This window comes from Diceros bicornis, chromosome 35, assembly GCF_020826845.1.
Source record: "Diceros bicornis minor isolate mBicDic1 chromosome 35, mDicBic1.mat.cur, whole genome shotgun sequence".
NCBI classification, from domain to species: Eukaryota; Metazoa; Chordata; class Mammalia; order Perissodactyla; family Rhinocerotidae; genus Diceros; species Diceros bicornis.
The window spans coordinates 23,026,499-23,053,259 of NC_080774.1; the positions used below are offsets into that span (position 1 = coordinate 23,026,499).

Below are 26,761 nucleotides of genomic sequence, written 5' to 3' on the forward strand. Positions count from 1 at the left end.
CAACTCTGTATTTCTCTTACCAGCAATGGTTCAGTACTCACTAATTCAGTGTTTGTGGTGACTTTTTTTTTTGGTGAAGATGGCCCTGAGCTAACATCTGTGCCCATCTTCCTCTATTTTATATGTGGGACGCCTCCACAGCATGGCTTGATGAGGGGTGTAGGTCTGGGCCTGGGATCTGAACCCGTGAACCTGGGCCACCGAAGCGGAGTGAGCTGAACTTAACTACTATGCCACCGGGCCAGGGGTCCCTGTGGTGACTTTATAGAACATAAGTACCATGAATAATGAGAATTGACTGTACGTGTGTACGTTTACATGTATGGACAGGTGTGTGTGTACCTGTTGCTGTACTGGTATTCCTAAACTCTCTCTGGAAGTCTCCTCCAGAAACTAACAAATAACACTTGGTGTTCTCTGGGAGAAGAGGAGGTAGCTAGGAAAGTGGTGGGAAAGGCAATTTTCACTATATATCCTTTTCTATCTTTTCAATTTTGAACCAAGTCAATATATCACCTATCCAAAGATAAATATGAAATGAAAACAAAACCAGAAACTTTTGCCTGCCTTCAATGCACACCATCACAGACTGTCCTCACACGTCCCACTTAGGTACTGCAGTGTGGAAGGAAAAGGGGCTACACCTGTCACCTATACATCATGTATCTATCTGTCCAAACCGTCAATGCCATATTAGGAGGGGCGGGGCCCTGAGGCCTGCTGCTGAGGGAGAGTTTCAGGGCAGGACGGACTGCAGTGGTGCCCAGCTGCCAGACATGACCCACAACCTGTCCTGAGTCGGCTCGCCTGACAGCTCACCTGGGTGCTCTCGTCATGGAAGCCCTCAAGGAAGCTCTCCAGCAGCTCGTCCGCATTGTCTATCCGCTCGGCATACTCGCCCACGATCCAGATCATGGCAGCCCGGGCCTCGGGCTCATCCAGGGAGTCCAGGTTCTCACACAGTGTGGCGATCACGCTCTCGTACCTGGAGACCAGGGCACAGCCAGCACATGAGCACTGAAGGAGCCCAGGGGAGGCTCAGCAGGGGCCAAAAGAGACAGGCAGCTGCTAGCAAGACCCGGAGACGGTGGTGAGTAATGGGATTTGAGGTGTTTTTTTTTTTTTAATTTTATTTATTTATTTATTTTTTCCCCCAAAGCCCCAGTAGATAGTTGTATGTCATAGCTGCACATCCTTCTAGTTGCTGTATGTGGGACGCGGCCTCAGCATGGCCGGAGAAGCGGTGCGTCGGTGCACGCCCGGGATCCGAACCCAGGCCGCCAGCAGCGGAGCACGCACACTTAACCGCTAAGCCACGGGGCCGGCCCGGGGATTTGAGTTTTACCTGTTACATTTTAGTTCTTATTTTGGTCTGGGGAGCAGAGGCGGGGTAGCTCAGAGAAATAAGAAAAAAATAAGGGGTTTCTTTTGAGAATGCTGTTTGTGGCAGAGAAGGAAGGAAGAGAGGAGATGCTCCTCCTTGCTCTTCCTCCCACCATCCCTCTCCACAGCAGAGCCACATCCCCTCACTGGCAGGGGTAGGTACGTACTTATTGGGGTACTTGCGGAAGATGTCCTTGATCACCACGATGGCTTCCTGGACCACGTAGTTGACCTTGGTCTGGATGAGATCGAGCAGCGTGCTCACACAGCGCTCTGCAGATTGCTGTGTGGGAAGAGGAGAGTGTGGGCCAGGCTCCTGCACCCATTTCCAATAGAACCCCGGATGACCATGCCCTGGTCAAGAGCTCAGTCACTCCTTGCCCACCTTCCTTGTCACAGTGGGAGAACAGGAGAACGCTCTCCCCAGACAACAGGTGGGAGAAGGAGTACAAAATGATGGCCTGGGCTGGCAGGGACACAGGGAGACAGAATTAGATTGAGTAGGAGGCCAGAGGCAGAACTTCTGAGAGTGGGGAGGGTCCTTGGATCTCCTCCAGGCCAAGCCCAGAGGGTAGAGTCACTATGCTCCAGCCTGACCCCACCTTACTTCTACTTGTTTCATAAAATGGGCTCCTGTGACCAAAAACAACTTAGAAAGTCCCTGCTTGGACCAGCTCCTCCCCCACACCACCCCAACCCTTATTCCAACATGCTGTGCTAATGCCCTTGCAGGAGAGATTTCTCAGGATGCCAACACAGGTGCCAAGGGAAAATGCCTCGGGGGGGGGGGGCTGGGCTGACTAGCTGTCCCAGGATCCCCTAGCCACCAGTAGATCCATTTAGGGAGAATCAGCTTGGCCGTCAAGGAACATCTGCATAGGCAGAGAATGGGAGGGATGAAGTGCCAGGACACAGGAGTCTGGATGGCTCTTGGGAGCTTGGAGAAAGGGGCACACGGACAGCTGAATCACGATTCTTGCCAAATGTTCAACAGGCAGAGCCCCTGCCCCATAGCTCCATGTAGTGAAAGCTAAGTCTATCAGGGCCACCACCAGACTGGGGCTGCGCCATCCTCTTAGCTAATGCTGCAGGAGAACCCATGATTATGACAGGTTAATTCATCTGCAGCAGCTCAAAGGCCTAAAGGAGATGACAGCGTGAGAAAGAGCCCAACTAATCTGCAACATGGGTGCCTTGGGGGCTCTGATGGTGACTCTCAGGCCTTCCTGGACCATAAGCAGCTGGCAGATTCTGCTAGAATCAGACTGGTTTCCTGGTTTCAGCTTCCTTCCCCTCCCCTGACGAAGAACAGAGTCCCAGAGCCTCACCTCCACCTTGATGGCACAGCGCCCAATGGCTCGCACTGCCTTCCGTACAAAGTCCACATCCACCTCTGTCGCATACTCTTTCAGCTCTGCCAAGACCTGTGGCCCAAACAGAGAAGATGGGGTGGGAGGGATCTGGCAGGGCAACTCTTGGAGCACCCCTGGGCAGTGGATATGCACAGACCCCTAGAAGGATGGGATTCTGCCTCCTGCTCCAGGTGGAGGCCCAGGGGGGAAGAGAGAGCCGTCAGGTGCCCTAAGAGGAGCAGGGAAGGACTAGTTGGCAGAGCTGGACAACCCTTGTTTAGGTTGATCTAGCTAACACATCCACATAACTAACACTTTTCAATGAATGGATGATCAGTAATAACAAGGAGAACAAATTCTTTAATTACAAAAATATCAGCTAACATTTGTTGAGTGCTGGCTCACAGAGCCCTGTGCTAAGCACTCTTCACGAAATAAACTGTTAATGGTGAGGCTGGGCAGCCTGCCCAGAGACCACAGCTCACTGGTGGTGATGCCATCCAACACCAACGCCCGTGTCCCCGGCCACCGCCCTCTGCTGACCTGGGCAATATTGGCCTGGGAGGCCAGGCGGATCATGATGTCCAGCTTCTCCAGCTTCACGTAGATGGGGTCATTGTACTTCACGAAGAAGACCTTCATCTCGTGCTTCAGGATCTCAGGCCTGGTGGCAGGGCAGGATTAACCAAAGAGCAAAAAAGCAAGGCATAGGCCTTGTGAGAAAACTCCCTCCGTGTTTGCTGGGACATTTCTGGGGTCTGAGGTGCAGCCTGCCCTCCATGAAGACAGTCCCCACCACAGCTGCATACTCCCGGGCAGAGGGCCGCTGACAGGCCTGAGCAAAGTTCTGATGGGCCGCTGCGTGTCCAACCACATCCCAGGAAGGGAAGAGGGAACAGGAGCAAGAAACAGCCCACATTTGAGAGGCAGCAGGCACTAGGCGATGGACTTGGGAATAGACAGACTTGGTTCCAATCCCAGCTTGTGACCTCAGGCCTGCTTCCTCACCCATGAAACAGGAATGACACTGTGCAGGAAAGCGCTACCACTGCAGGCTTGGGTCTCTAGTCTTAGAAAGGCCTGGTGTCTAGGAACTCGACTTTCGGGAGTGTTCTCACCGCTCTCTCAATGATAAAGGTGTTTAATTGTGCCTAGACTGTTTGTACAAACAATATGATTTATGCTGAACACCTGCTTTCCTTCTAGGAGTCTGGAAATTTGGTAGGTGCTAGGCAGAGGGAGCCTACATGACCAGGCCCCAATAAAAACCTAGGGTTCTGAGTCTCTAGGCTTCCCCGGGTAGAAGCATTACACACATGTTGCTGCGTTTTATTGCTTGGGGAGGAGTGTGCTCTGTGTGACCTTCCCTCCAATGGGAGGAAGGGAGTATAAGGAAGCCTGCACATGGATTCCTCCAGACTCCACCTGTATCTTTCTCCCTTATGGTCCAGCTGTGTACCCTTACTATGTTGATAATAAATCTTAGCCATGAGAACTACTATATGCTGACTCCCATGAGTCCTTCATGGGTGGTCCTGGGGATCCTGACACAGATACCTATATAACAGGGTTGTTGTGAGAGTTAGCTGCAAAAACATCTAGCGTGGGCCATGCCTGCCTCAGAGAAGGCACTCGTTAAGCAGGACCTGTCACCAGCTAAGCACTTTCATATGTGTTATTCCGTCTCCCTCAACTGGCACCATCCACCTCATTTTTCTTAGATGAAGAAACCTGAGAGGTGGAGAGGCTCGCACTAGGTCACACATCTAGTGCTAATAAGGGCGGGAGCAAGATGAGAGTCACCACCCCCAAGTCCTACTCCGATGCCCTTTCCAGAACAGAAAGGAGAAGGGAAAAGGAATGAGGACAACTGGTGAAGGGGGGAGAAGACAGCAGAGAGAAACGAGGGACCCTATCAGGGCAATACTCAGTGCTGCTGTGTGAGCTGCGGGAGGTCTTGGCAAAGCAAGGAGCCTTTGTCATGCCCAGCGGGGGAGGCAGGATCCCAAGCTGGGCAGCAGGAAGACATGATTTCTGCAACCAGGACTTGGGAAAAGCTGCCCAACCACACGTTGGGACTGGGCCAGCTGGTACCTCAGCAACACGGCCAACTTCTTAAAGAGATTTGCCATGTTAAATATAGCACAGGGAGCCCTTCCCACTGATCGGGATCTACAGGTCACTCACTATACTTCACTAAACCCCACGCGGCAACTGCGAATCCTAGGCTCGTCCCTTTGTTTAGGTACTCAGAAAGCTTTCCCACCTTTACCTCCCAAACCTTCACAAATGGCTCGATTCCACTGATATCTCTGGGCCCCCAAGAGTGTCCTAAGAACTACACTGATGTTACAAAGACAAGGAGCGTTTGCTGTCTTCCAACTTCTAAGAGAGAACGTCTACAAGAGGCCCTTGTTCTCCGCGTGGCCCTGCTCCCAGCAACGAGGTGGCTGTAATACGCTGATGCTTGCCAGTTAGTTGCTGAGTGAGCCATCTGACCAAAACGGCTGGGAGCAGAACTCCTGAGTCCAGCCCCAGTCCACAGAGCTGCAGGCCTGTTTGCTGGATCATTCCAGAGAACCCCTCTTTCTCCGGGTCCCTCGAACAAGCGCTGCTCAATTGTTTTTCAGCCCCACCCATCCCAGTACCAGATCCTTCCCTGAGGATCCGTGGCTTACCGCCACAGTCATTCCTAAGAGGTGGGTGGCCATGGGCTGCACAGCACCCTGAGCAACTCTGACATACCTCTTTCCCTGCCCCGAGGCTGATGCAAAGTCCACAGCGTCTTGACCACCTTGGGGTCCTCCAACCTCGGGGAATTTGACTAGAATATGGACTCTGTCCCCAGCAAAAATGCACATAGACACACAAAATCTCACGTCCTGTTTCAGGAAGGCTCTGTGGACTGTGGAACTATCATGCTAGCCTGTATCCAGCCTGCTACCTGCTTAGGCTAAGCCAGGGTCTCTCAACCTCAGCACTACTGACATTTTGGACGGAATAGTTATCTGGGGTGGGGGAGGCTGTCCTGTGCATTGTAGGACGTTGAGCAGCATCCCCAGCCTGTACCCACTAGATGCCAGTAGCACCCTCCAGGTGTGACAAGCAAAAATGTCTCCAGACATTGCCAAATGTCCCCTGGAGGACTAAGTTGTCCCTGGCTGAGAACCTCTGGGTTAAGCTATTCTTTGAGATTTCCTGCATGGTGACAGGTCAGTTCCCCTTCAGAGCCCCTATTCCCAGCAGCAGACCCCCCAGGAGCACACACTGCACGTAGGTGGCAGTCCCAGTACCTTTTCTGCACAATGAGGTTAATGTTGCGCAGGGCCACGTACTGCAGCTCAGGCTCCGCTGACAGCAGTGTGACCAGGGGTGGGGCCAGCTTCTTGAGCAGTGTGCCGTAGTAGTCCAGGTCCTTGGACAACATCTCCATGAACTTCATCAGCACCTTCACAGCAGACAGCACCACAGCAGAGTTGGCATGGGAGAGCCTGGGGGTGACCCGCTCACAGATGCTGGGGTCCATTCCAAGGGGGCAAATAGGAGAGACAGACAAGGGGAAATACCCTGTTTTTAGTTATCAAGATAGCATGTCTTTTGTAGGCAGAAGATTTAGATCCTTGTTCTGTTGCCTGCTAACCGACCCCAAGCAGGTTAAAACCACTGAGCCTCAGTTTTCTTATCTAGAACATGGAGGTGATGACACAGACTTCACGCGGTTGCTGGGGGCTTAAAGGAGATAATGCATGGAAAGCATGGAGCACAGTGCCTGGCATGTAGTAAATACTCTATAAATGCCAACTCCCTCCCTCCCCTCGCTGCGAGGGCATGCAAAAGGGGCAGGATATCATCACCTGTGCTGGTTAGGACTAAGAGTCACGAGATTCCCAGCTGGGTGACCTGCATGATTTCCTCCACCTGTCTAAGCTGGAGTTCCTTACCTGTAAAATGGGGACAATGATGGGACTGCCTTCACAGATGTGCTTTATGGATTATCTAACGAGTGGGAAGCACCCAGCAGAGCGCAGGCACTCAGTAAGAAGTCATCAAATGGTGGTTCTGAGGTTATCCACCTCCTTTACTCAGCCCAAGGTGACCAGGTCCCTGTCAGCTCCCAGGTCAGGTCCTGGCTGCTATATGCGCCCACGACGAGCAGTGAGCTGACTGAAGCAAAACTACTGACAGCGTGGCTCTGGCCTCCCTTGAGATGTGTCTGAGGATGGTCTGCGGAGCAAGGCCCCGGGAAGGAGCCCACTAGAGGCCTGAGGCCCAGCTCATGATTGGAGCCCCCAAGAAGCAGCTTCGGCTGGGCTGGCAAGCGAGGGGCAGCCTGCTCACCTCTGGGCCTCTCGGTCATCCTTGGGTGTATAGTTGGCCAGGCAGTCCAGGATGAAGATCTGGCCCCACTCGGTGCACTCATTCAGGGCTGTCAGCAGCTTGTTAATGGACTGGGGGTTCAGGTCAAGCAGGTTGCTACTGGGGTGAGACTCAGCAATCTCTGAGAGGGCAGCCACTGCATTTGCCACCACCTAGTTGAGAGAGTGGAAGGGGCAGAGCCTGGGGGCACTGGTTACAGGCCAGGGGGTAGTGAGGCTAATGATGCTGGTCAGTCAGAGGTTGAATATCCTGAAAGGAATATGACCTGATGGGCAGGGTCTGGAGCATCGAGACCCACTCCAAGCATTCACTCTACTGACTCCTCTGTAAACGAACTAAACTAAGTGTACCCACCACTGAAGAAAAACAGGCAAAACAAAAGAAACAAAAGAAAGATCTAGCTCCAAGTGCCTGGCAACAGAAAGCATTCCCAGCTACCTAACACACAGCCCCTGTCTACCAGCTACAACAGATCACTTCAGAGGTTGTCAACTGTGCTTCTCAGAGCTAGAAGATTCCTACAGAGCCCCTCAGGGCTGCTGGGAACAGATGGGGGCTGGAGTACAGAAAGGCTTGCCATGTGAAGCTCCTAGCCCTCAACCCATTTCCACCAGAGCAGCTGTTTTTATGTGTGTTCTGCACTGTTTTCAACTTTTCCCTGTGACATACAGTGCTCCAATGGCCAATGTACTGGCCACTCCACACCTGAGTGTGATCAGTGTTTCTGTAGGAAGCAGAGTGGGACGGCTGGGCAGAGGAGTTTCTGCATTTCACTTTACACAGGACCCGATGACCTGCCCTCCAAACTGCTGCCACTGCCGTGTGTGAGGAGACTAGTTTCCAACCCAGACACATCCTGGTGCTCTGTCCTCCAGGCTATGCTACTTCAAGAGTGACCCTCTACAACCCTGCAAAGATGTGGGACAAGAGAAAAGCACCTCACATTCAGAGCTCACGGATAGTCTTGGTAAGAAGACAGTGACAATGACAGTGACTGGAAGGGGAAGGGGGGCACTAGACTTGGTTGCACGCCCACTGTGTGCCAGGCCGTGCCAGACACATTACCTTCACAGATTAAGCCCACAGCACTCCTCCCAGCCACGTAGAATTAGCTCCACCTTACTGATGAAGAAAAGAGGGCTCTGGAAGGTTAAGCAGCTTACCCATGGTCGCACAGCTCATTAGGGAGGGCACAGAGAAGAGAATCCAGGTCCCACTCACTCTAAAGATGGTGCTCAAAACACTGCAGGCCCAAGAACAAGTAGCCCACCCAGCAAGGCTCTGAATTCCAAGAACTAGGGACTGCTCGGTACAGGGTCAAGCCAAGGTCTTCCCAAGAGACTGCCCAAGTGACCCAAGAGGTGGCAGAGGTGATACAGCAGGTGGCAGTGGCTTACCATGGGGTTAGAGTCAGAGATGAGGTCTTTAAGGGTGTCCAGGAAGCCCTGGTCCTCTACCAGCTGGGCGTTGATATCGTGGAGCTTGGCCACGCACACGGCTGCTGTTTTGCGCACATATGGGTCCTCGTCCTTCAGGCACTTCCGGAGTGGCTCGCACAGGTACTCTGTGATCTTGTCAACGCGGATGCAGCCCATGGTCCGCACAGCCAGGGCCCGGATCAGGGGGTTGGGGTCCTCACAGTCCTGAGAGGAACCAGTCATTGGCCGGGGGCAGGGGCAGGCTGAGCAACATCAAACAGCTGCTGTGGGATCTCCCACCAACTGCGGCCAACAGCACCAAAAGTAAGTGCCATGTACAGGCACCTAGCATTTGCCAGATACTTGCTGGGGCTTTGCACTGTCGCCTCTGATCCTCACAGCAGACATACAATACTGTTCCCGTTTTATAGGTGAGGGAACTGAGGCTCTCAAGGTTGAGAGCTCGCCCAGTCACAGAGCAGAACCATGATTCAAACTCACAACCATCCAGCACCAAAACCCTCAGTCTTTCCACTGAGCCACAAAAACCCTCACTTGCCTATACCTGAACATCGACTGGGCTAGGGGAGCTAAGGTTCACACAGAGCTGACAATTCAAGTCCCTGCTTGCTCCTCAATCTGAAGGACAGAAAATGCAGAGAGAAGCAAAGTCTAGAAGGAGAACACCGAAGCTCTCAGACGCTCGCTGAATCCTGACCTGGTAAATGATGCAGGGCAATGGCTCATCCCCGGGGCAGGCGGGGATCAACAGGCCTTGGGCGACCTCACATGGAATGAGTTAGCAGGGTCTGTAGCATCTGATTTTCTGGAGAGAGTGGGAGCCCTCTGCTGGAGGAAGAGGCCCTCAGGCTGGAAGTCTGAGGGCCTGGGAAGGAGCCTCAGTGTTTCTACCCAGGGCCATAGTGCCCCATCCCAGCAGACTGAGGAGAGATAGAGCAGTGAGCACCCATACCCCTCCTCTCACCAAGCTCCCACTCACCTTCACAAAGGTGTTGACGGCCATGATGGCCATGTCAGGCTGACTCTTGGCATAGTTCATCAAGTACAGGTACACCAGCTTCTTCAGCTCCAGGTTGTCTGTCTGCATACAGTTCACCACGTCGGGGAAGAGGGCACTGGAAGATCAAAATGGCGTCAGTGTGGGGAAGGCTGAAGAAAACAAGAGGAAGACTTTCAGGCAGCTAATGGAGGAAGCTGAAAAGGCGGGGACAGTGGGTAGGAGGAATGGAGAAAGATAACAGCACTTGCTAGTAAAAAGGAGGGCATCAGTATGCTTTGTTACCATGAACACTTACTGGTAGAAATGGAATCCCAAAGGGTGATGTTAAAAGCAAAAAAAGTCCTCTATTCTTTTCAGAGGGTTCAAACATGAGCTCTAAAGCCCATCAGACCTGGTTCAAACCCAGCTCTGCCTCTTGCTGGCTGTATGAGGTTGGGAAAATGCCTCTATCCACCAAGTCTCAGTTTCCTCATTTTCAAGAAAGGGCAACAAAACCCCACTTCACACGGCCCTTGTGATAATTAAAGGAAACAGCATACTTAACGTATCTGGTCCTTGACATCTGGGAGATGTTAATAAATGAAAATGATTGTTTTTCTTCCCCTGATACTTAACATGGATCCTTACATTGGGCTGCTGGTGCCAGAGGGGTGTAGGGAAGCAGGGATGGGTCGTCCTGCTTTCACCACAAGGGCCAGTCAAGCACGCACTAAGAACCAGCCCAGCATGTACAGAGCGTGTGCTATACGCCAGGCCTGGCGATAAGGGCTTCACATACTTGATCTCATTTAACAGCCCCGAGAAGCCAGGGGATTATCCTCATTTTACGGAGGACAATACTGAGGCTCATAAATGTCAAATAACTGGTATACTGCATGGAACCAGTCGTGACATGGTACCCCAAAGTCCCAAAGTCACACGCCCCTTGAGACGTGAAATATGGTGAGAGACCAATTTTCTGTCTCTGGAACCATCACCTCCCCTCTCAATTTTCATGATTTTACGGGCAAGGACACTGCAACACGAGACTTAAGAGGTCAAAGTGAATTTCCTGAGCCCCAGCAGGCAGGAGTTCAGCCAGTGCTGGAACTGACGCATCGCCTTGGAAGGTGACAACCAGGAAGGAGGAGGGGAGAGGAGGAACAGCTGATGAGCCGAGTTGCTCTTTTGGGCTCGCCACATCAGCACAACAAACTCGTTTGAGACAGAACAACAACGATGCTTCCTCTGTGAGGAGGTGACAGGGGTGTTCTAGTTGAAGGAGAGCGGCTTTGTCCTGGAAGGAATCTGACTTGGAAGGAGGCCCAGTTTCCAGCAGACGCCTGATCCCTTTGCCGCTCTGTCTTTAAGAGGTCCCTCTGCAGAACTATTTCTCCTGTGGTGCTGTCAGGAGGTCCTTTGCTGAGGGTGGTAATGGGATAGGGTAATCCACAGAGAAGTCTAGAGCAGTGGGAGACTGCCAAGGGACCTGGATGGGGAGCTGCTCCATGCTAGCACCCAGGCCTATGAAGCACGGGGCTGGGCACCATGAGGGCACAGAGGAGAGGAAATGGGCGAAAGCACCCTGGATTTGGATTTCAGAAGGGCTGGGCATGAGTCCTAGCTCTGCCGTTAACCATGTGACTGTTGAGAAATCACTGTACTCCTTCTTTATCTTGTTTCTTTGGCAGTAAAAATATCATTAACTATAATTTAGGAATTGTAAGGAACTACTAGGGAAACATTTGAAAGTGTTCTGAAGACTCTCAAACACTGTGCAAGTGTTAAGTTGTCATAAAATCCAGTCCCTGCCCTTGAGGACTTTACAGTGTGGTGGGTGGGTAAACACAAGTACACATAAGAAGAGGACAGTCTTGGGCCCAGTGGCGTAGTGGTTAAGTTCGTGTGCTCTGCTTCGGCGGCCCGGGATTCACAGATTCAGATCCTGGACGCAGACATGTGCACTGCTCATCAAGCCATGCTGTGGCGGTGTCCCATATAGAAAATGGAGGAAGATGGGCCCAGATGTTAGCTTAGCGTTAATCTTCCTCAGCAAAAAGAGAAGGATTGGCAATGGATGTTAGCTCAGAGCCAGTCTTCCTCACACACACACACACAAAAAAAGAGGACTGTCTAGAATTAGGGCCAGGCGACAGGAACACAGAGCAAACGCTGCAGGTTCAGGGCAAATGGCCAAAGTGATGAGGGAAAGCAGCGGGGAGACCTTGAATGGGTTTTAAAAACAGAAAAACGTGGGGCCAGCCTGGTGGTGTAGTGTTTAAGTTAGCGCACTCACTTCGGTGGCCCAGGGTTCGCAGGTTCAGATCCTGGGGGTGGACCTACACACCACTTATCAAGCATGCTGTGGCAGGCATCCCACATATAAAGTAGAGGAAGATGGGTATGGATGTTAGCTCAGCGCCAATCTTCCTCAAGCAAAAACAGGAGGATTGGCAACAGAACTCAGGGCCAATCTTCCTCACTAAAAAAAAAAAAAAAAAAGGGAAAAACGAGCTGTGTAAATGGAAAAGGGGAAAGGGACAGTCCAGGCAGGGGAAAAGCAGGAGCAAAGGTGTGGCAGCAATTCTACACATGATCTGCTCTGGCAATCAGATGCAAACCAGAGGTTACAAACTGGTGACAAATTTGACAGATCCAATCTGCAGGTGTGTTTTACTTGGACAATGTTAATTTGCAATGTTTATTTGCTTGTTTAATAACATCTGGCAATCTAAAATAGGCAGATTTAAAATGAAAAATCCAGATTTCCTGTTCTTTTTAAAAACCAGAAGACTTGGCCACACCGGGTCCATTTTTTCCAGCTGGCAGCTACCCTCTGGAGCTTCTTACAGGGTTCCTGCCACATCCACTTCATTGCCTGGTGCCTTTTCAACCTAGTTCACTTCACTCACTCCATTACTACCTGACTCCATCAGCATTTGAGCTCGTGACCCCTCTGCAAACAAAACCTTCTGTTTGGAAAGGTTTGTGAAGGCAGCTATAGAAGGGGAGACATGGGTCCCTAGAGACACCCTAAAGGAGAAATCTGAACTGGACCCAAGCTCTAAAGCCTCCCTCCAGCTGCCACCCAGCCCACTCCTGCACACCTGACATCTTTGCCCACGGTCATCGACGCAATCACTTTCTTCACTGCCTCCTTCTTCTTTTCCTTCTTGTCACTGTTGAGCTCTGCCTTCAGCTCGAAGATCTCCCCTAAAAAAGGAAGCACGCATAAGCAATCCATTCCCGCCCTGCCAGGGGGCGATTCCTAGTGCCCAACTTCCAAAAGGATGGAAGAGAAGCAGGTAAGACACTGTGCTGCCAGCTGAGGGCAGCGTTAGGCCCCTGGCCCTGGGTGGACCACTGTTAGGAGAAGAGCTGTCAAGCTGGAAGCTTGGAGGATACGCTGGATTGAGGAGAGGAACCATGGAAGCTCCAAAGGTCTGAGAGACCAAAAGCATAAAGGCAGGTCCTGCTTAGTCAGATGGGTAAAAACACACAGAAGAAAGCAAAGTTCTCCTCAGCCACGCTCACCCAAAGCCTCAAGGTAGTGTGTGATGGGAATCTGGGTCTTAAGGTTTGAAGGGAGAGGGTAGGATTTGCTCCCTTCTCACACACACAGGCTTTTCCTGTTTTCCTAGAACCTCCAGTTAAAACAGCTCGCTCAGGGTTTCACTTCCTGAGCCACAAGTGGTTGCTCAGCTCTGAAAATGGGAATTCAGCTGCCCCACGAGGGCTCTAGCACGTAATAAACTGTTCTTAAGAACTTGATGATCTGGAAAAAACAAACAAGGAAGTAGGGTTGTTCAAGGCCCTGGCATGGAGAGGTAGTCAGGACCCTGATAAGCCCAATAACAGGTTACAGAGGGCAGACTCTGGAGTCAGACAGGCCTCCCGCCCTCAGAACAGCAGCAGCCAGCAGTTCCTGAGCACTTCCCTAAGCCAGGTGCCACATTAACTTCTTCCCACGCCTCTCATTTCATTCTCACAACAACTCTGGATTTCTGCCCATTTTACAGACGAGCAAATGGAGGCTATAAGAGGTTTAGTAACTTGCCCAAGAACACACAGGTAGGAGGAGGTAGGGCCAAGATTCAAAGCCAGGTCTGCCAGCTCCACAGCTCATATGCTCAGGCTACTGAGGACATCCCTCTCTTCTCTGAACATATTTCCTTGTCTGTACTCTCTACCTTGATTGGAGCATTGAATTCTCTCATTTAACACTCAGATGTAAAATGTTTATCTCAGCGCCTGGCACTCAGTGGTCTGCATTAAAGGTGGCCACTATTAATAGTAACTTGCCATGTGACCTTTGTCTTGGATCCCTCTTTTGTAGAAGGAGAGTCCTGGGCTTCCCTCTCAAGTTACTTGGGGTGGGGGAGAAGCAGAGACTATCATGGGGGTCGGGGGGGAAGTGCTGAGGAAGTTCAAGATTGGGAGAAAAGAAAACTAGCAAGCTTTTATCATGACTAAACAATGTGGTATTCACCAAAGAACTTGAGATGAGAGACAGCAAACAAGGTTAATTAAGAACAATCCACACAGCAGAGCCCAGGGCAAGGCCACACTGAGGATATTGCTCAACGGAGCCAGGAGGAATCTGCAGACTTTGCAGTTCAAATTCATGGCTCTGTTGTGCTGAAGGAACACAAGCCCTTCTCCTCCAAGAGACTGAGGTGGCCGGGTCTCCCTCCTGTGGGATCCAACAGACCGTGATGACTTTGACCTGCTCCCTGCTGCAGGGCTGCCCCTGCTTTGCTCAAAGCGTTTGGCCAGATGCAGTACAACTGGCCGTCAATTGATGGATCTAGGCCTGAGTCACCCTGGCCCCAAGAAGGCTGGTGAGGGGATCTGCCTGCTTCTGAAATGTCTTCTTCCTGTAATGGGCCCCAAATCCCATCAGTCACCACGCCTACCTTCTCAGTCTCATACAAGGCATCTGATCCTCTCCATCCCCATGCCATCCCCCCAACGCCCCCGGCTCAGGCACCATCTTCTCTCATCAGAGCCGTGGTACTGGTCTCCCTGCCTACCTCCCCCCACACCCCAGCTTCAACTTCTTCAATCCTTTATTAGAACCTGCCTTGGACCTTCCCTTGCTTAAAACCATCACTGACGCCAGATTTGGAACCAGGCATCCCTCTATAGACATTCTCCTCAAAAGTAAACCCACAAAAAACCCCACCACTGACATCCCGATACACTTAGCACTAAGTTCACCCCCTCTGCCAAGCTCACCAGGCCCTGCACAACTGATTCCTGCACACCTCTCCAACCTTCCTTCCATCACACTCTTCAGTAAGTTGTGCCCAACTGCCTTCCTTTCCCTGAAGGTGCCATGGGCAGAGCACTCGCTGCCCTCCCCTCCCCTCCCCCACAGCCGCCTTTAGCTAGCTAGCTCCACCCAGGGTCCTCCCACAACCTGCTGCACTTCCCTTATCACAGCACCCACCGCCCTTTAGTGTGATTACTACTTAATAGACTGTCTTCTCTGCTCAACTGCAAGCAAAGCCAGGTGAGAGACTCTGTTTGTCTCCTCCACTGCACATGGAAGGTGCTCAATAAAAACTGGCTGGACCAATAAGTGAGATGGCTGATGAGGGGCAGACTGCAGGTCCTGGCTCAGATGACCCAACAACAGACTCTTCTCATCTGGTCAGCAGGCATGTGTCAATCTCACTTGGAAGGAAGGAGGGAGGAAGGAAGGGCCAGTCAGAAAGATGCTTACAGGGGTAAAGCACATTTGTCAGCCACTACAACAACCTCCATTTCCCGAAAAGCAGAAACAACCACAATACTCAACAATATAAGACTAGCTTAGCAAATTTCAGTGCAGCAACTCAACAGACTAACCCTGAGTCGTTAGAACTATGGGGAAATGTTTATGATAATGTCAAATGAAAAACAGGATATAAACTCTGACTTCAATCACATAAAATATGGGCCCATGGATAAGGACCAGACACACACACACTTATCACTGTGGGGCTGCTGATAAGATTGTATGCTTTCTTTCCTCTAAGAAAAAACATCATATTTAACAAGTTTAAGCCATGGAGAACAAAAGAGGGTTTTTGCTTTAGTTGGAGCTAATGCTCTTCCCTTCTTGAGTTCTAAAAGAAGTGGTCAATTTCTTACATCATCAACAATTCAATTTTCTGAATCCACAAGGTTAAAGATGCTCTGGGTAATTCCCACCACTCACTTCTAGGCCTCCACCCCCACCCTACTCCCCACCCTTGAAAGGAGCAAGCAGAAGGGTCAGGCAGGGGAAAGAGTAGGACAAGACCCCACAGTGAAATATACAGTACCTTTCTTGGTCGTGGTGAAATATTTTGAGTCAGTCATTTTGGTCCCTTATCCGTGGCCAGACTCTGCAAGACAGAAGAGAGGGATAACTTTCCATTGACTTTTCATTTTCAGTTACGGAGCACAGGAGGAGGGAAGGATCCAGCATACAAGTGGCATAGGAAGATAGCTTCTTATCTCTTTACTGGGCAAATGAACTATTAGATAATGGCTGATCAGATTTTGGAAGGGAATTCTGAGGGATTGATCAAATTTTTGAATGTGCATATCCTTTGACCCAGCAATTCTGCTTCTAGGAAGCTCCCCCACAGAAATATCTGCACAACAATATAAGGGTTTTACTGCAGCACTGTCCATAACAATGTATTATTGGAAATAACCTAGCCCATCATAAGAGAATGGCTAAATACTCTGGAAGAGTCCACAGATTAAAAAGCACTCAACAATCACAGTCTCAGCTGCCCCTTCATGGTGCTCACTCTGCCCAGCACTGTCCTAGGTGCTTCACATCCCTTCACTCACTAAACCCTCATCACAGCCTCGCAGAGGTACTATCATTACCCCAATACGGTCAAATGAGCTTGGAAAATGCCAAGTTTGAAAAGCTGGGGAAGTTTCTTCTCTCCCCAACGTTTCAGAGCTTCTCTAATGGTGATGTGCACTATTCATCTCTACAGAAGGCTAGAATCTACACACTGCACACTCTATAGCATTCTCCAAATCTAACTGGCCAGTTTTCTCAGAGCATCTCTCAGGACATCTCCCAGTGCAATACTCACACTGTGAAGTGCTGTTCTAAGGCAATAGGACAAAGAAAGTACCAGGGCCCCCTCATTCATTCAATAAACATATACTGAGCACCTGCTATGTAACCTCAATAGTTCCCCTTGGTCAACAGATGAAAGATAAAAGAAGCTACACAGGAGCCAAGTATCCTAGACACATGGCAGAGGCTCCTGGGGTTGTTCTAACATATATTAAGAAGCTATCCCTTCACCGATCCCCTATTACAGCCAGGAGCTTTATACATATTATCTCTTTAATCCTACCAATAAGGTAACTGTTTTTAACCCCATTTTACAGCTGAGGAAACTGAGGCTCAGGGATGTTAAGTAAATTGCAGAAGGTCACATGGCTTGTAAATAAGTGGACTGGGAGACCATCTCAGGTCTATCTGAGCTTAGCACCTGTGCTCTATCAATGAAGGAATTCTGCTTCCCCCATCTGAGAGGGAAGATGGAGCCCTGACAGTGGCTAAGGACTCAGTCCAAAAAACCAGGAGACTTTCAGTGCCACCTTCTAGTCCTTCCTGTTGTTTTAATGGTACAGAAAACCACACAACCCGAAAAACAGACATGTGAATGGAGGAAATTCACTCACTTTGTTCCTTCTGTTGCCTCTATGGAAGAGACTCAAACATGTAACCCATCAACATCTTCTTTCAACTCATTACTACGGGGGGACTAGATGAAGGTTACCGGTGGGATGGATGTGAGAGATCAAGGATCATTTCAAAAGTCTCTGGAAACAAAGCTGACATAGCTCCTCTCCAGCTCAACTGTATTTTTCCAGGCTAAGCTTGTATTTATGACAGGATGGCATTGGGGCTGTTCTCCAACTGAGACGCCCACAGATTTTGTTTCAGTAATCAATGGGAAACAATATGTACTGTCCCAGGACTGCCTTAAATCCTTTGTGGATCCTGTTAGAATAAAGGAATAAAGGCTTCGCTGACATAACAGTTATACAGAAAAAGACACAATTCTACTTTGCTTTCCAAGGTTGAAAAGGGATGATGGAACTTTCCTGTGGGAGCTGTGGGAAAGTGCACAAGAGACTGCTGTGTCTGAGGATGCCAGACCCACCATGGAGACTCTAACTAGCAGGTCCTGGCAGCAGGAGTCAGGGCTGTGGACAGATACACAAAGGGAGAACCCACGTCGGCCTGCTCCACAGCTCCATCCATCCTTCCCCTTCACAGCCAATTAACACGTGGCCAGTGTTCAATTGATACTTGCTGAAAGAAATGAAATGGGAGCCCTGAAAATCCCAGGAGCCTCAGCCTGCTCTCTGACAGCTCTGTTATGTAACTATTTAGCATTCGTTCCCTACAGGAGTTTACTTACATTAAAAATAATTTTCTTTTGAGTACATATAAAGCCATTTTCTTAGAGAAACCTCACAAACCTAGAGGTTCTTTCTGGAGTGCTGAGAATGAGCAGGTAAACGAGATAATGGGATGTCTGTCACACAATAAAGGGCTGCATGGCTTCAGAAGCCACAGGCGTGAGCAAAACCGGCAGAGCTATCCAAAACAGGTTTCCCTGTTTCTCAAGACTAAGTTTAGTCTAAGAAGAGGGGTCAATGAAGGCAAATGGGGCTAAAAATCACAGGCCAAAACAATCACAGAAAGTAACATATAAACTCCTTCACCATTAAATCTAGAAGGAAATCAACGCGAACAAAGTAAAAACTACCTTAGATGTCTAACTTCAGTGCTGCCCAGAAATTCTTCCTTCTCCAGTAGAGGAGGCTGTCAGAGACTTTCCCCTTATCTGCAGGCACAGCACAACATCTGGGGGCCCTCAATTCCCAGAACACAACTTGCTGGTGACAGATCTGTGCTGTACGCCAGGTGGAGGAAAGGGTGGGAAAGCTTCTCTTTCGGGGGATTAAAAAAAGCAACAGAGCTGCAGGGTCAGTAGTTAGACCACCACAGCCACTGACACCCCTACCGCAACGAGCTTTTGATGACACTCTTCCTTTTACAGGTGCTAAGCAACTACTCACAAACTTACACTGCCACCCAGGGCGCTGGCACTGGCTGCCTCTTTTCTCTGCAGTATCTATTTCGCATATCCCTCTGCAGAGGGCCCAACGGGACTGAGGATGCTGAAATCGTATCCCTCTGAAGTTGTTTCATATACAGGAAATTAAAAGAGGAGGAAGGGGAGGTGGGGAGAAGTGAAAACGCTTTTGCAAAGCCACCCCAGAGCACAGATCTAAAAAACCTCACTTCACGGTGAAAGATCAACTGCACCTTGTTCATCTACTGAGGGAGGCTATCTCCTTGTGTCCTTTCTCTGTAGTTGCCACTTAGATGTCAGCACAAGAGAGATTTTTCATTCTCTCTGCAGGAACGGAAAAAGCTCAGACTTGTAGATGCCACAGGAAAGACGGGTGCTTTCCCTGGCACTGCTCAGCTGTCCCCATACACTGTATCCCTACTAATGGAGGCCAAAGGGGCTAAGATTTTGATGAATCTGATCGTGTACATGAGCCATCTTTGGAAGCAGGTAGCCAATTTAGGCAAGGAAAAACTTAGGGTTTGGATTCCATCTTTGGAAGTGGCAGGGTGCATTAAAAAAAGCAGTAATTGGAAGGAATTTTTGGTTTGGAAACTGCTCTGGCCAGTGTGATGAGTCACTCTTGCTAAGGAGACAGCATTCTGGGCTGGGATACCCCTTAATTTCAGTATCTATAGGCCAAGGAATGCCTCAAGGGGATGGCACAGTCCAAATTAAAAGAGGGGCACACCTGGAAGGACTGGTTTTGTCTTTGAGGAGCCACTGCTGCTGTCCCTACCTTAAGTCTACCTTCCCACACCCATCCTCAGAAGATGACTTTGATGCCACAATCCTAGGACCAGTTCCTGTTAATCTCACTTTTTTTTTTTTTTTAAATCCTATCGACATGCCTGTTTCCCCCTGCCACTAGGCTTAAAGAAAAGGGACTGAGTAATAAAGCCTGAAATAGAGTAGTTTTCTAGAATTATAAAGAAGTCCTTGGTGAGAATCACTGACATACTGGCCAGGGACAAAGATGTAATGTAATCTAAGAATGGAAAAATGCAGTCCTAGGAAGAAAAGGGAAGGGGAAAAAACTCATAAAAATATTCCCAGCTGACTTTAGATTTTAGCCACTGGAGTTAGGGTTACATTTAAGGAAAAAAAAAAAAAGACTTCAACACTTTTCAAATCTTTGAGTCTTCACATATCTAAATGTAATTTTATAAACAAGAGAAAGAATATCTTTGTGTTTTGAGCTCATAAAATGAATTTAAATCTGCAAGAAATACATTAAGAAAATGAGTATTGAGTATATTTCAACTTTTCTCCAAGGTCTCAAAATTGCTAATAATAACAACAATAATTTTTAAAGGAAAGAGTACTGCACTGAGGTTACAGTTTACTTCATCTCTGTAATTCAACTTCGCCTCTTGAAAACGGGGATCTCACTGCCTGCTGCTCCACTTACTTTACATGTTTCTCCCGACAGAGAATAATGTGAGAATGAAAGCACGCTGATGAGTATAAACATCCACACCGTAAAATGAAATTCTAGAATAAGTAGAAGAGGCAACATTAACCTATGGTGATAGAAGTCAGACCAGTGGATGCTTCTAGGTGGGAAGGACTGACAGAAGGGGGCACGAAAGAACACTAGGGTTGAAAGAAATGATCTGTATCTTCTTTATCACGTGTGTGAGGGAAAGCGGCCCTGAGCTAACATCTGTGCCAATCTTTCCTCTATTTTGCATGTTGTCACTGCTACAGGATGGCTCGATGAGTGGTGTAGGTCCGCACTCGGGATCCAAACCTGTGAACCTGGGCTGCCAAAGCGAAGTGCGCCGAACTCAACCACTACACCACCAGGCTGGCCCATCTTGATCCAAACTGTACACTGGCCACACTGTACACTTGAGAGCTGAGCATTTCACTTGGTGTAAACTATACAAACACTAATTTTTTTTTAATAACAAAATAAAACCCAATGCTGGAGAAGAAAAATAAAACACTGCATACTCCAGAAGAAATAAAGCCTTTCTGAGTATGACATAAAATCAAGAAGACTTAAAAGATCTATGAATTAAATTATACAAAAATCAAGTTTTGGGGCCGGCCTGGTGGAGCAGTGGTTAAGTGCGTGCACTTTGCTTTGGCGACCCGGGGTTCACAGGTTCGGATCCCAGGCGTGTACCGATGCACCACTTGTCAAGCCATGCTGCGGCGGTGTCCCATATAAAGTAGAGGAAGATGGGCACGGACGTTAGCCCATGGCCAATCTTCCTCAGCAAAAAGAGGAGGATTGGCCTCGGATGTTAGCTCAGGACTGATCTTCCTCACAAAAAAAAAATAAAAATCAAGTTTTCCTGCATGGCCAAGAACATAATAAAAAAACAAAAGACATACGATAAACACACATAAAAATATTTGCGTCCCATTGCAGACAAAAGCCTCTTTTCCTTAATATATGAAAAGTGACTACAAACAGGAGAATGGCAAAGGATGTGGCCTATTCACAGAAAACAAAGTACAGTGGTTTAAGCTTGCTTATAATAAGAGAAATGGAAACTGAAATTACAATGAAATACCATCCATCAGCTACTGGATTGGTAAAGACCCAAAAGTCTGATAACATTCCATGTTGGTGCTGATGTGGGGAAATAGATCCCCTCATATGATGCTAGTGAGAGTCTAAATTGCTACAACCTCTACAGCAATTTGGCAACAGCTACCAAAATTACAAAGGTATTTACCCTTTGACCTAGCAATTCTGCCTCTAGGAATTTATTCTATATGTACAAAACTATGTATACACAGTTATTCATGTAGCATCCTTTGCAATAGCAAAATACTGTAAACACCTTAAATATTCTTCTATGGAGGACTGGTTTAAAAAACCATGGCACGGCATATAGACATATGGAATACTATGCAACTATAAAAAAGAACGAGGCAGTTCTAAATGTGCTTGTATGCAAAGCTTTCCAAGATATTAAGTGAAAAAGGCAACAAGCAAAAGTATATGTAGTATACTACCATTTCTATTAAAAAGAAAAATATGAATATTAATAAAACATAAATATCCATGTTTGCAAATGCATTGGCTATCCTTGAAAGGGTAAACAAGAAAAGTCAACAGTGATGTGCTCCAGAAAGGAAGCTGGATTACCAAGGGATGGGGTGAGAGACTGATTTTCCATCCTTCACCTTTTTGTATCTCAGGAACTTTATATCCTGTGCATATATCACCTCTTTAAATATAATGCAGTTTAGAAAACAACGGTGCATCTATCCAAAACACTGTTCCCACTCCTGTGCGCATCCTTCAGTCTCGGCTCCAACACCGCTGCCCCAGAGGAGCATTCTCTGGACCCAGGGAGGCAGAGGCCTCCCCACATTTGACTCAATCATATCGTGGACTTCTCCACAGCCCTCCTCAAGACTCTAATTTGTGATCTGCCCTGTTTAATGCTGTCAACCCAGTGACTGGCACTATGCCCGGCACATTCCAGGAGCTCACCAAATGTTTGCTGGCAAAACAAATGAAAAGACAGGTTCCCAGAGAAGCTACAAACCAAGGGCTCATAACAGATCAAGACAAGAGGACTCCCTGATGAGTGTCAGACAGTGACGACTGGCAAACCAGGAAGATAAGGCTTTGCAGTTAACTTTCAACAAATATGGCAAGGCTGATCCAATGCCAAGATGGCTGCCAAGAAATCTAGCCTTGCTACCAACAGCTGTGTGACCCTGGGCAAATCCCCCCATCTCTTGGCCTTACTTTCTCCAATTGTCAAACAAGAGAATTCAACCAGATCAATGGCTTTTCAAGTCCCTCCTTGCTTTTAAACTGTTTAAAGCAAGAGTGGAACTGCTCTGGTTGAAGTAAGGGGTAGGGGGCCTAGAGCCTGGCTCATTCTACTATGCCCACCTCTCCCTCCTCATCAGGAGCCCTTCAGACAACCCATAGTTCCATGGAACAAACTATTAAATGACAGATAAAGCCCCTCCCACATCTCGTGTTCTACGATTCTCTGCTAGATGAGAAACCCATTTCCTCACCAATGAGTATTCTTCCTGGGTTATCAAACAAGAGGAAATGGAGCATGATCATTCTCAGAGCATGACAGAAGATGTTTCCAGGGGGACAAAAGAGAAAATAAATTCAGAATGCAGCCAAGGCCAGCAAACCTTATTAGGTCTTCAGTAGGAAGGAAAACAGTAACAAGCCAAGCAATTCCCCAAATGGCCAGCCAATGGCCAGGGAAAGGACTTTTCTAGTCTCAGGGCAGTGATTCATGTCAGAGCAGCCCATGCTCTGCAATTGGATGAGAAGCTTTAAGTCAGCAGCACTAACATAGCTCACTGCACACCATTGGCACTCAACGAATTAACCAGTCAGACAACCAGTGTTGTGAGATCAGCTAGATAAGCGGCTTTAGGAAAGGAAAAGGGGAAAGAGACATTTGAGGTCTGATCCAGCTGCCAAGACCCATCTCTGAATTCGAGCATAGTCGGGCAGGGCAAACTGATCCCTGAAAGTCTGTGTTGGTGACTTTCAACTTCAGTGCTGAAGCTGTCACTGTTAAACCCTTGCCTGATGAACAGCTTTCAGAAACCTGCTCCAAGCCACATGCTAGCTCAAGGACAGTCAAGACTAAGCTAGGAAGAGTGAATAAAAGAGGCTAGGGTGGTGCCACTGTTTCTTCTTCATTTGGAACAGAAAAGCCAAACTTTGATCATCCCACACGTTTTGTGGTTTCAGTTCCGTCTCAAGGGCAGAGATTGATTTATTTCACAAACATTCTCCTACTCTGTGCTCTGGATTGTGTCCCTGACCCCATGATTTAGAGTTTAATAGAGACAATGATTCTACTCAAGACCCAGTAATTCTACTCACCATTCCTCACCTGACAGTCTCCTTTTAAAAAGGAAAAGGTCCTCACAGGTAAGTACTAAACAGACAGGGAAACAGGTAAAGCCAAATCGAAGATTAAAATGAGTCAGCAGTAGAGAAACCAGATTTCTCTGTTTCTCAGTTTCTCTCTGAGACAACATGGTCACCAAACAAGCAAACCACACATAGGCTCTTTCAAGTCAGCTCAATAACTATGAGAAAATAAGCTGTGTTCTTTGGGCTTGGCATGAAATTCGGAACAAAGGTGGCAGTGGTAATATGATGGCAAAGAGATGTGCACTATGGGCCAGGCACTAAAGAGCTTCAAACTTAATCTTCACAGTCATCTGTAAAGAAGGGATTGATAACATCACAAGATGGCAGATGAGGAAACGGGAGCCCCCAGAGGTCAAGGCATTTGTCTGGAGTCACATGGCTAGAAAACGGTAGCGCTGACACTCTATCCCTGCCCCATAATGAAGTCGCACATGTCCCACTCTGTCCAGCGAGGCAACTCCTCCTCTCTGAATGAAGGAGAAATACACACTCTGTAGGCTAAAGGGTACGTGAAATATGTTGCCACACATCCCTCGAATGTTGAATTACAGGTTATTTTAGGGCCACCCAATTCAGTTTGGACAACAGGAATGTCAAGTTTGGTAACGTGCCTAGCAAACGCCTCTCTGGAGGAGTTCACCGAGTTACTGGCCTCCTGGGATTTGGACAAAAATTGATTAGTCAAAGTCAATCTCCTGAGACCCACTAGCAAAGCCTCAAAGTGAAAAGGAACTAAAGGCAGGCAAATGGCACATGCAAATGTTCTGATATCAGCACCAAGTCTCTAGAACTGAATTCTAGAATCATGTGCCAGTTCTCAACTAATCTACAAGCAGTAATGTGTGGAAAGATCTGCTGCCGAGAAAAAGACAAGTTCCTCTGGAATGGAAAAAAAAAATGTAACAGGGGCATCTTCTGAACAATCCTTAAATTAATCAAGATGAGGAGAAAGAGGCCAAAGCTACAAAACAAAGCTCCTTGTGATCTCAGTTTTCCCATCTATATAATGGGAACACTTTCCGAAAACCTATCAAGTTTTGTGGCCATCCATTCAGCACGTATAACAGTGTGAAGCATCGTTGGCTCCAAGCCTGGGACTGTGCCGCACACGGGAGCAAGCACAGAATAGACAAAGGACAGTCTTTTCCCACAGGGCGCTTACAGATTCAGAGGCCAGGTAAAGGACTTCAGGTGAACAGCAGAGTGATCATGCCCTGCAGGTAACTGACACCAAAGCTCAGAGGAGGAGAGTTCTGAGATGGGTGGAGCATCAAAGGAAGCCCTCTTAGATGAAGAGAGGCTTGGCAGGACATGAAAAGGTGCATCAGATTTGGAAAGGGAGGGGCAAGGGTGACATGGAGAAGAATCACAACAACCAGCATAACAGGGAGTGAACTGAGAATAACTAAACCACCACCAACACTGGCTGGGGCTCAGGCTCTGTGCTCAGTAATTTATAGCCCCCGTCTCATTTAATTCTCAAGGTAACCTATTTAAAAGTGAGGAATTAGAGACACTGAGAGAAGAATAACTTATCCAAAGCCAAAACAAGCATGCGTGTTCAGGAGTCTGTGAGACTCCCTGCCTGGTTGAAGGCAAGGACTTGGAAGGGAAAGGAGCTGATGAGGTTAGGCAAGGAAGAATGAGACTCAAACATGGCCTTGGACGCCAGGGTGCTGGACCCTGCTGCAGAAGATGCAGTGATCCTATCATATGACAAATCTCATGCTGACAAGCACTTGACACTGCTGATCACTCCCTCCTCCTTGAAACACTTTCTTCCCCTGATTCCAGAATGCCATGCTCTCTGCTCTCCCGCCTACCCCACTGACTCAGTCTCCTTTGTTTGTTCCTCCTCCTCTCCCTCTCCTTCAACACTTGAAATGCCCCAGGGCTCAGGACTGGTACCTCTTCCCTTCTCCACACGACACTATCTTGCTTCATCCAGTGTCACAGCTTCAAGTATCATCTACATATATCCAAACTGCCTAACTGTCATCGCCACTTGAATGTCTATATAGCTAACAGGCAGCTCAAACTTAACAAGATAAAAACTGACCTCTTGCTTCCCCTTGGCCCCCAACTGTCTCCTCCTGCAGTCTTCATTATCTAGTTACTGCCAACACCATCTTTAACAGGTTCTCAGGCCAAAAACCTCAGTTACCTTGACAACACACACTCTCTCAATATCTCACATCTAATCTATCAGCAAATCCTATTGGGTCTACCAATCTAGAAACACAAAGTGACTTTTCACCAGCTCCATCACTACCACCTGGCCCCAGGCCAACAACCCCTCCCATTGAGACTGCTACCAAAGCTGCTTCCACACTGCTCTCGGCAACCCGTCTCAGCAACAGCCAGAATGATCCTATTACAGTCTAGGCCAGACACCGGCACCCCTCTGCTCGAAATCCTCCAAGGGTTCCCCATCTCACTCCGAGTAAAACCCAAAGTCCCTACCATGGCCTCATAGCCTACAAGGCCCCGTATGAGATGCACACCCCCTTCTGTCTCCCTCACCCACACCCCCTCCCCACCATTACCTCTTTGAACTCTTCTCCCACTGTTCTCCCCACCACTCCCTCAGCTCCAGCCACATGGGCCTCTTTGCTGATCCCTGAACACAACAGGCATGTTTCCACGTCAGGGCCTTCCCATGTGCCGTTCACTTTGCCAGGAAGGCTCCTGCCCCAGATAGCCTCATGGCTCAGTCCCGTACCTCTTTTATGTCTCAGCTGAAACGTCACCTTCTCTCTGAGGCCTCCTCTGACCACTTTATTTAAAATTGTGCACATCCCCAACCAATCCCCTCCACTTCCTGTCCCTCTTTCCTCCTTTTGTTTTTTCTTCAAAAGGAAAAACAACATAGTATCAAATGTATATTATTTTTTTCTCTCTCCATAATGTGAATTGTATGAGGAGAGATTTTGTTCCTACTGTATTCCTAGCTCCTAGGTGGTACCTGGCAAACAGCAGGTGCTCAATAAATGTTTGAATGGCTAGTACTCAACTCTCCTGTCAGGGACATTTCATGTTTTGTAAGCCAAGCTCAGCTGGAGTGCAGCTTCCCAATGTTCCACTCCCAGGGTTTGCCAGGATCAGAGATACATCTGTTCTGGCCGTCAAGCTTTTTGAACAAAATCGAAATTGAAGACACCCGACCCCCTAGCCCATCTTAC

The 26,761-nt window shown here is 48.5% G+C and overlaps 1 protein-coding gene across 1 annotated transcript in view; it reads right to left on the reverse strand.

The window, feature by feature from the left end:
* AP1B1 (adaptor related protein complex 1 subunit beta 1) overlaps nt 1–26,761 on the reverse strand; it is a 52,032-nt gene that overhangs the window by 19,887 nt on the left and 5,384 nt on the right. Inside the window, exons 2-11 of the mRNA XM_058531711.1 lie at nt 15,842–15,904; nt 12,638–12,743; nt 9,531–9,666; nt 8,510–8,755; nt 7,074–7,264; nt 6,029–6,250; nt 3,279–3,399; nt 2,712–2,807; nt 1,551–1,666; nt 820–985 (exon numbers count right to left, since the gene is read on the reverse strand). Coding sequence (XP_058387694.1) covers nt 820–985; nt 1,551–1,666; nt 2,712–2,807; nt 3,279–3,399; nt 6,029–6,250; nt 7,074–7,264; nt 8,510–8,755; nt 9,531–9,666; nt 12,638–12,743; nt 15,842–15,878 — 1,437 coding nt within the window. The 5' untranslated portion in view covers nt 15,879–15,904. The remainder of the gene's footprint in view (nt 1–819; nt 986–1,550; nt 1,667–2,711; nt 2,808–3,278; nt 3,400–6,028; nt 6,251–7,073; nt 7,265–8,509; nt 8,756–9,530; nt 9,667–12,637; nt 12,744–15,841; nt 15,905–26,761) is intronic.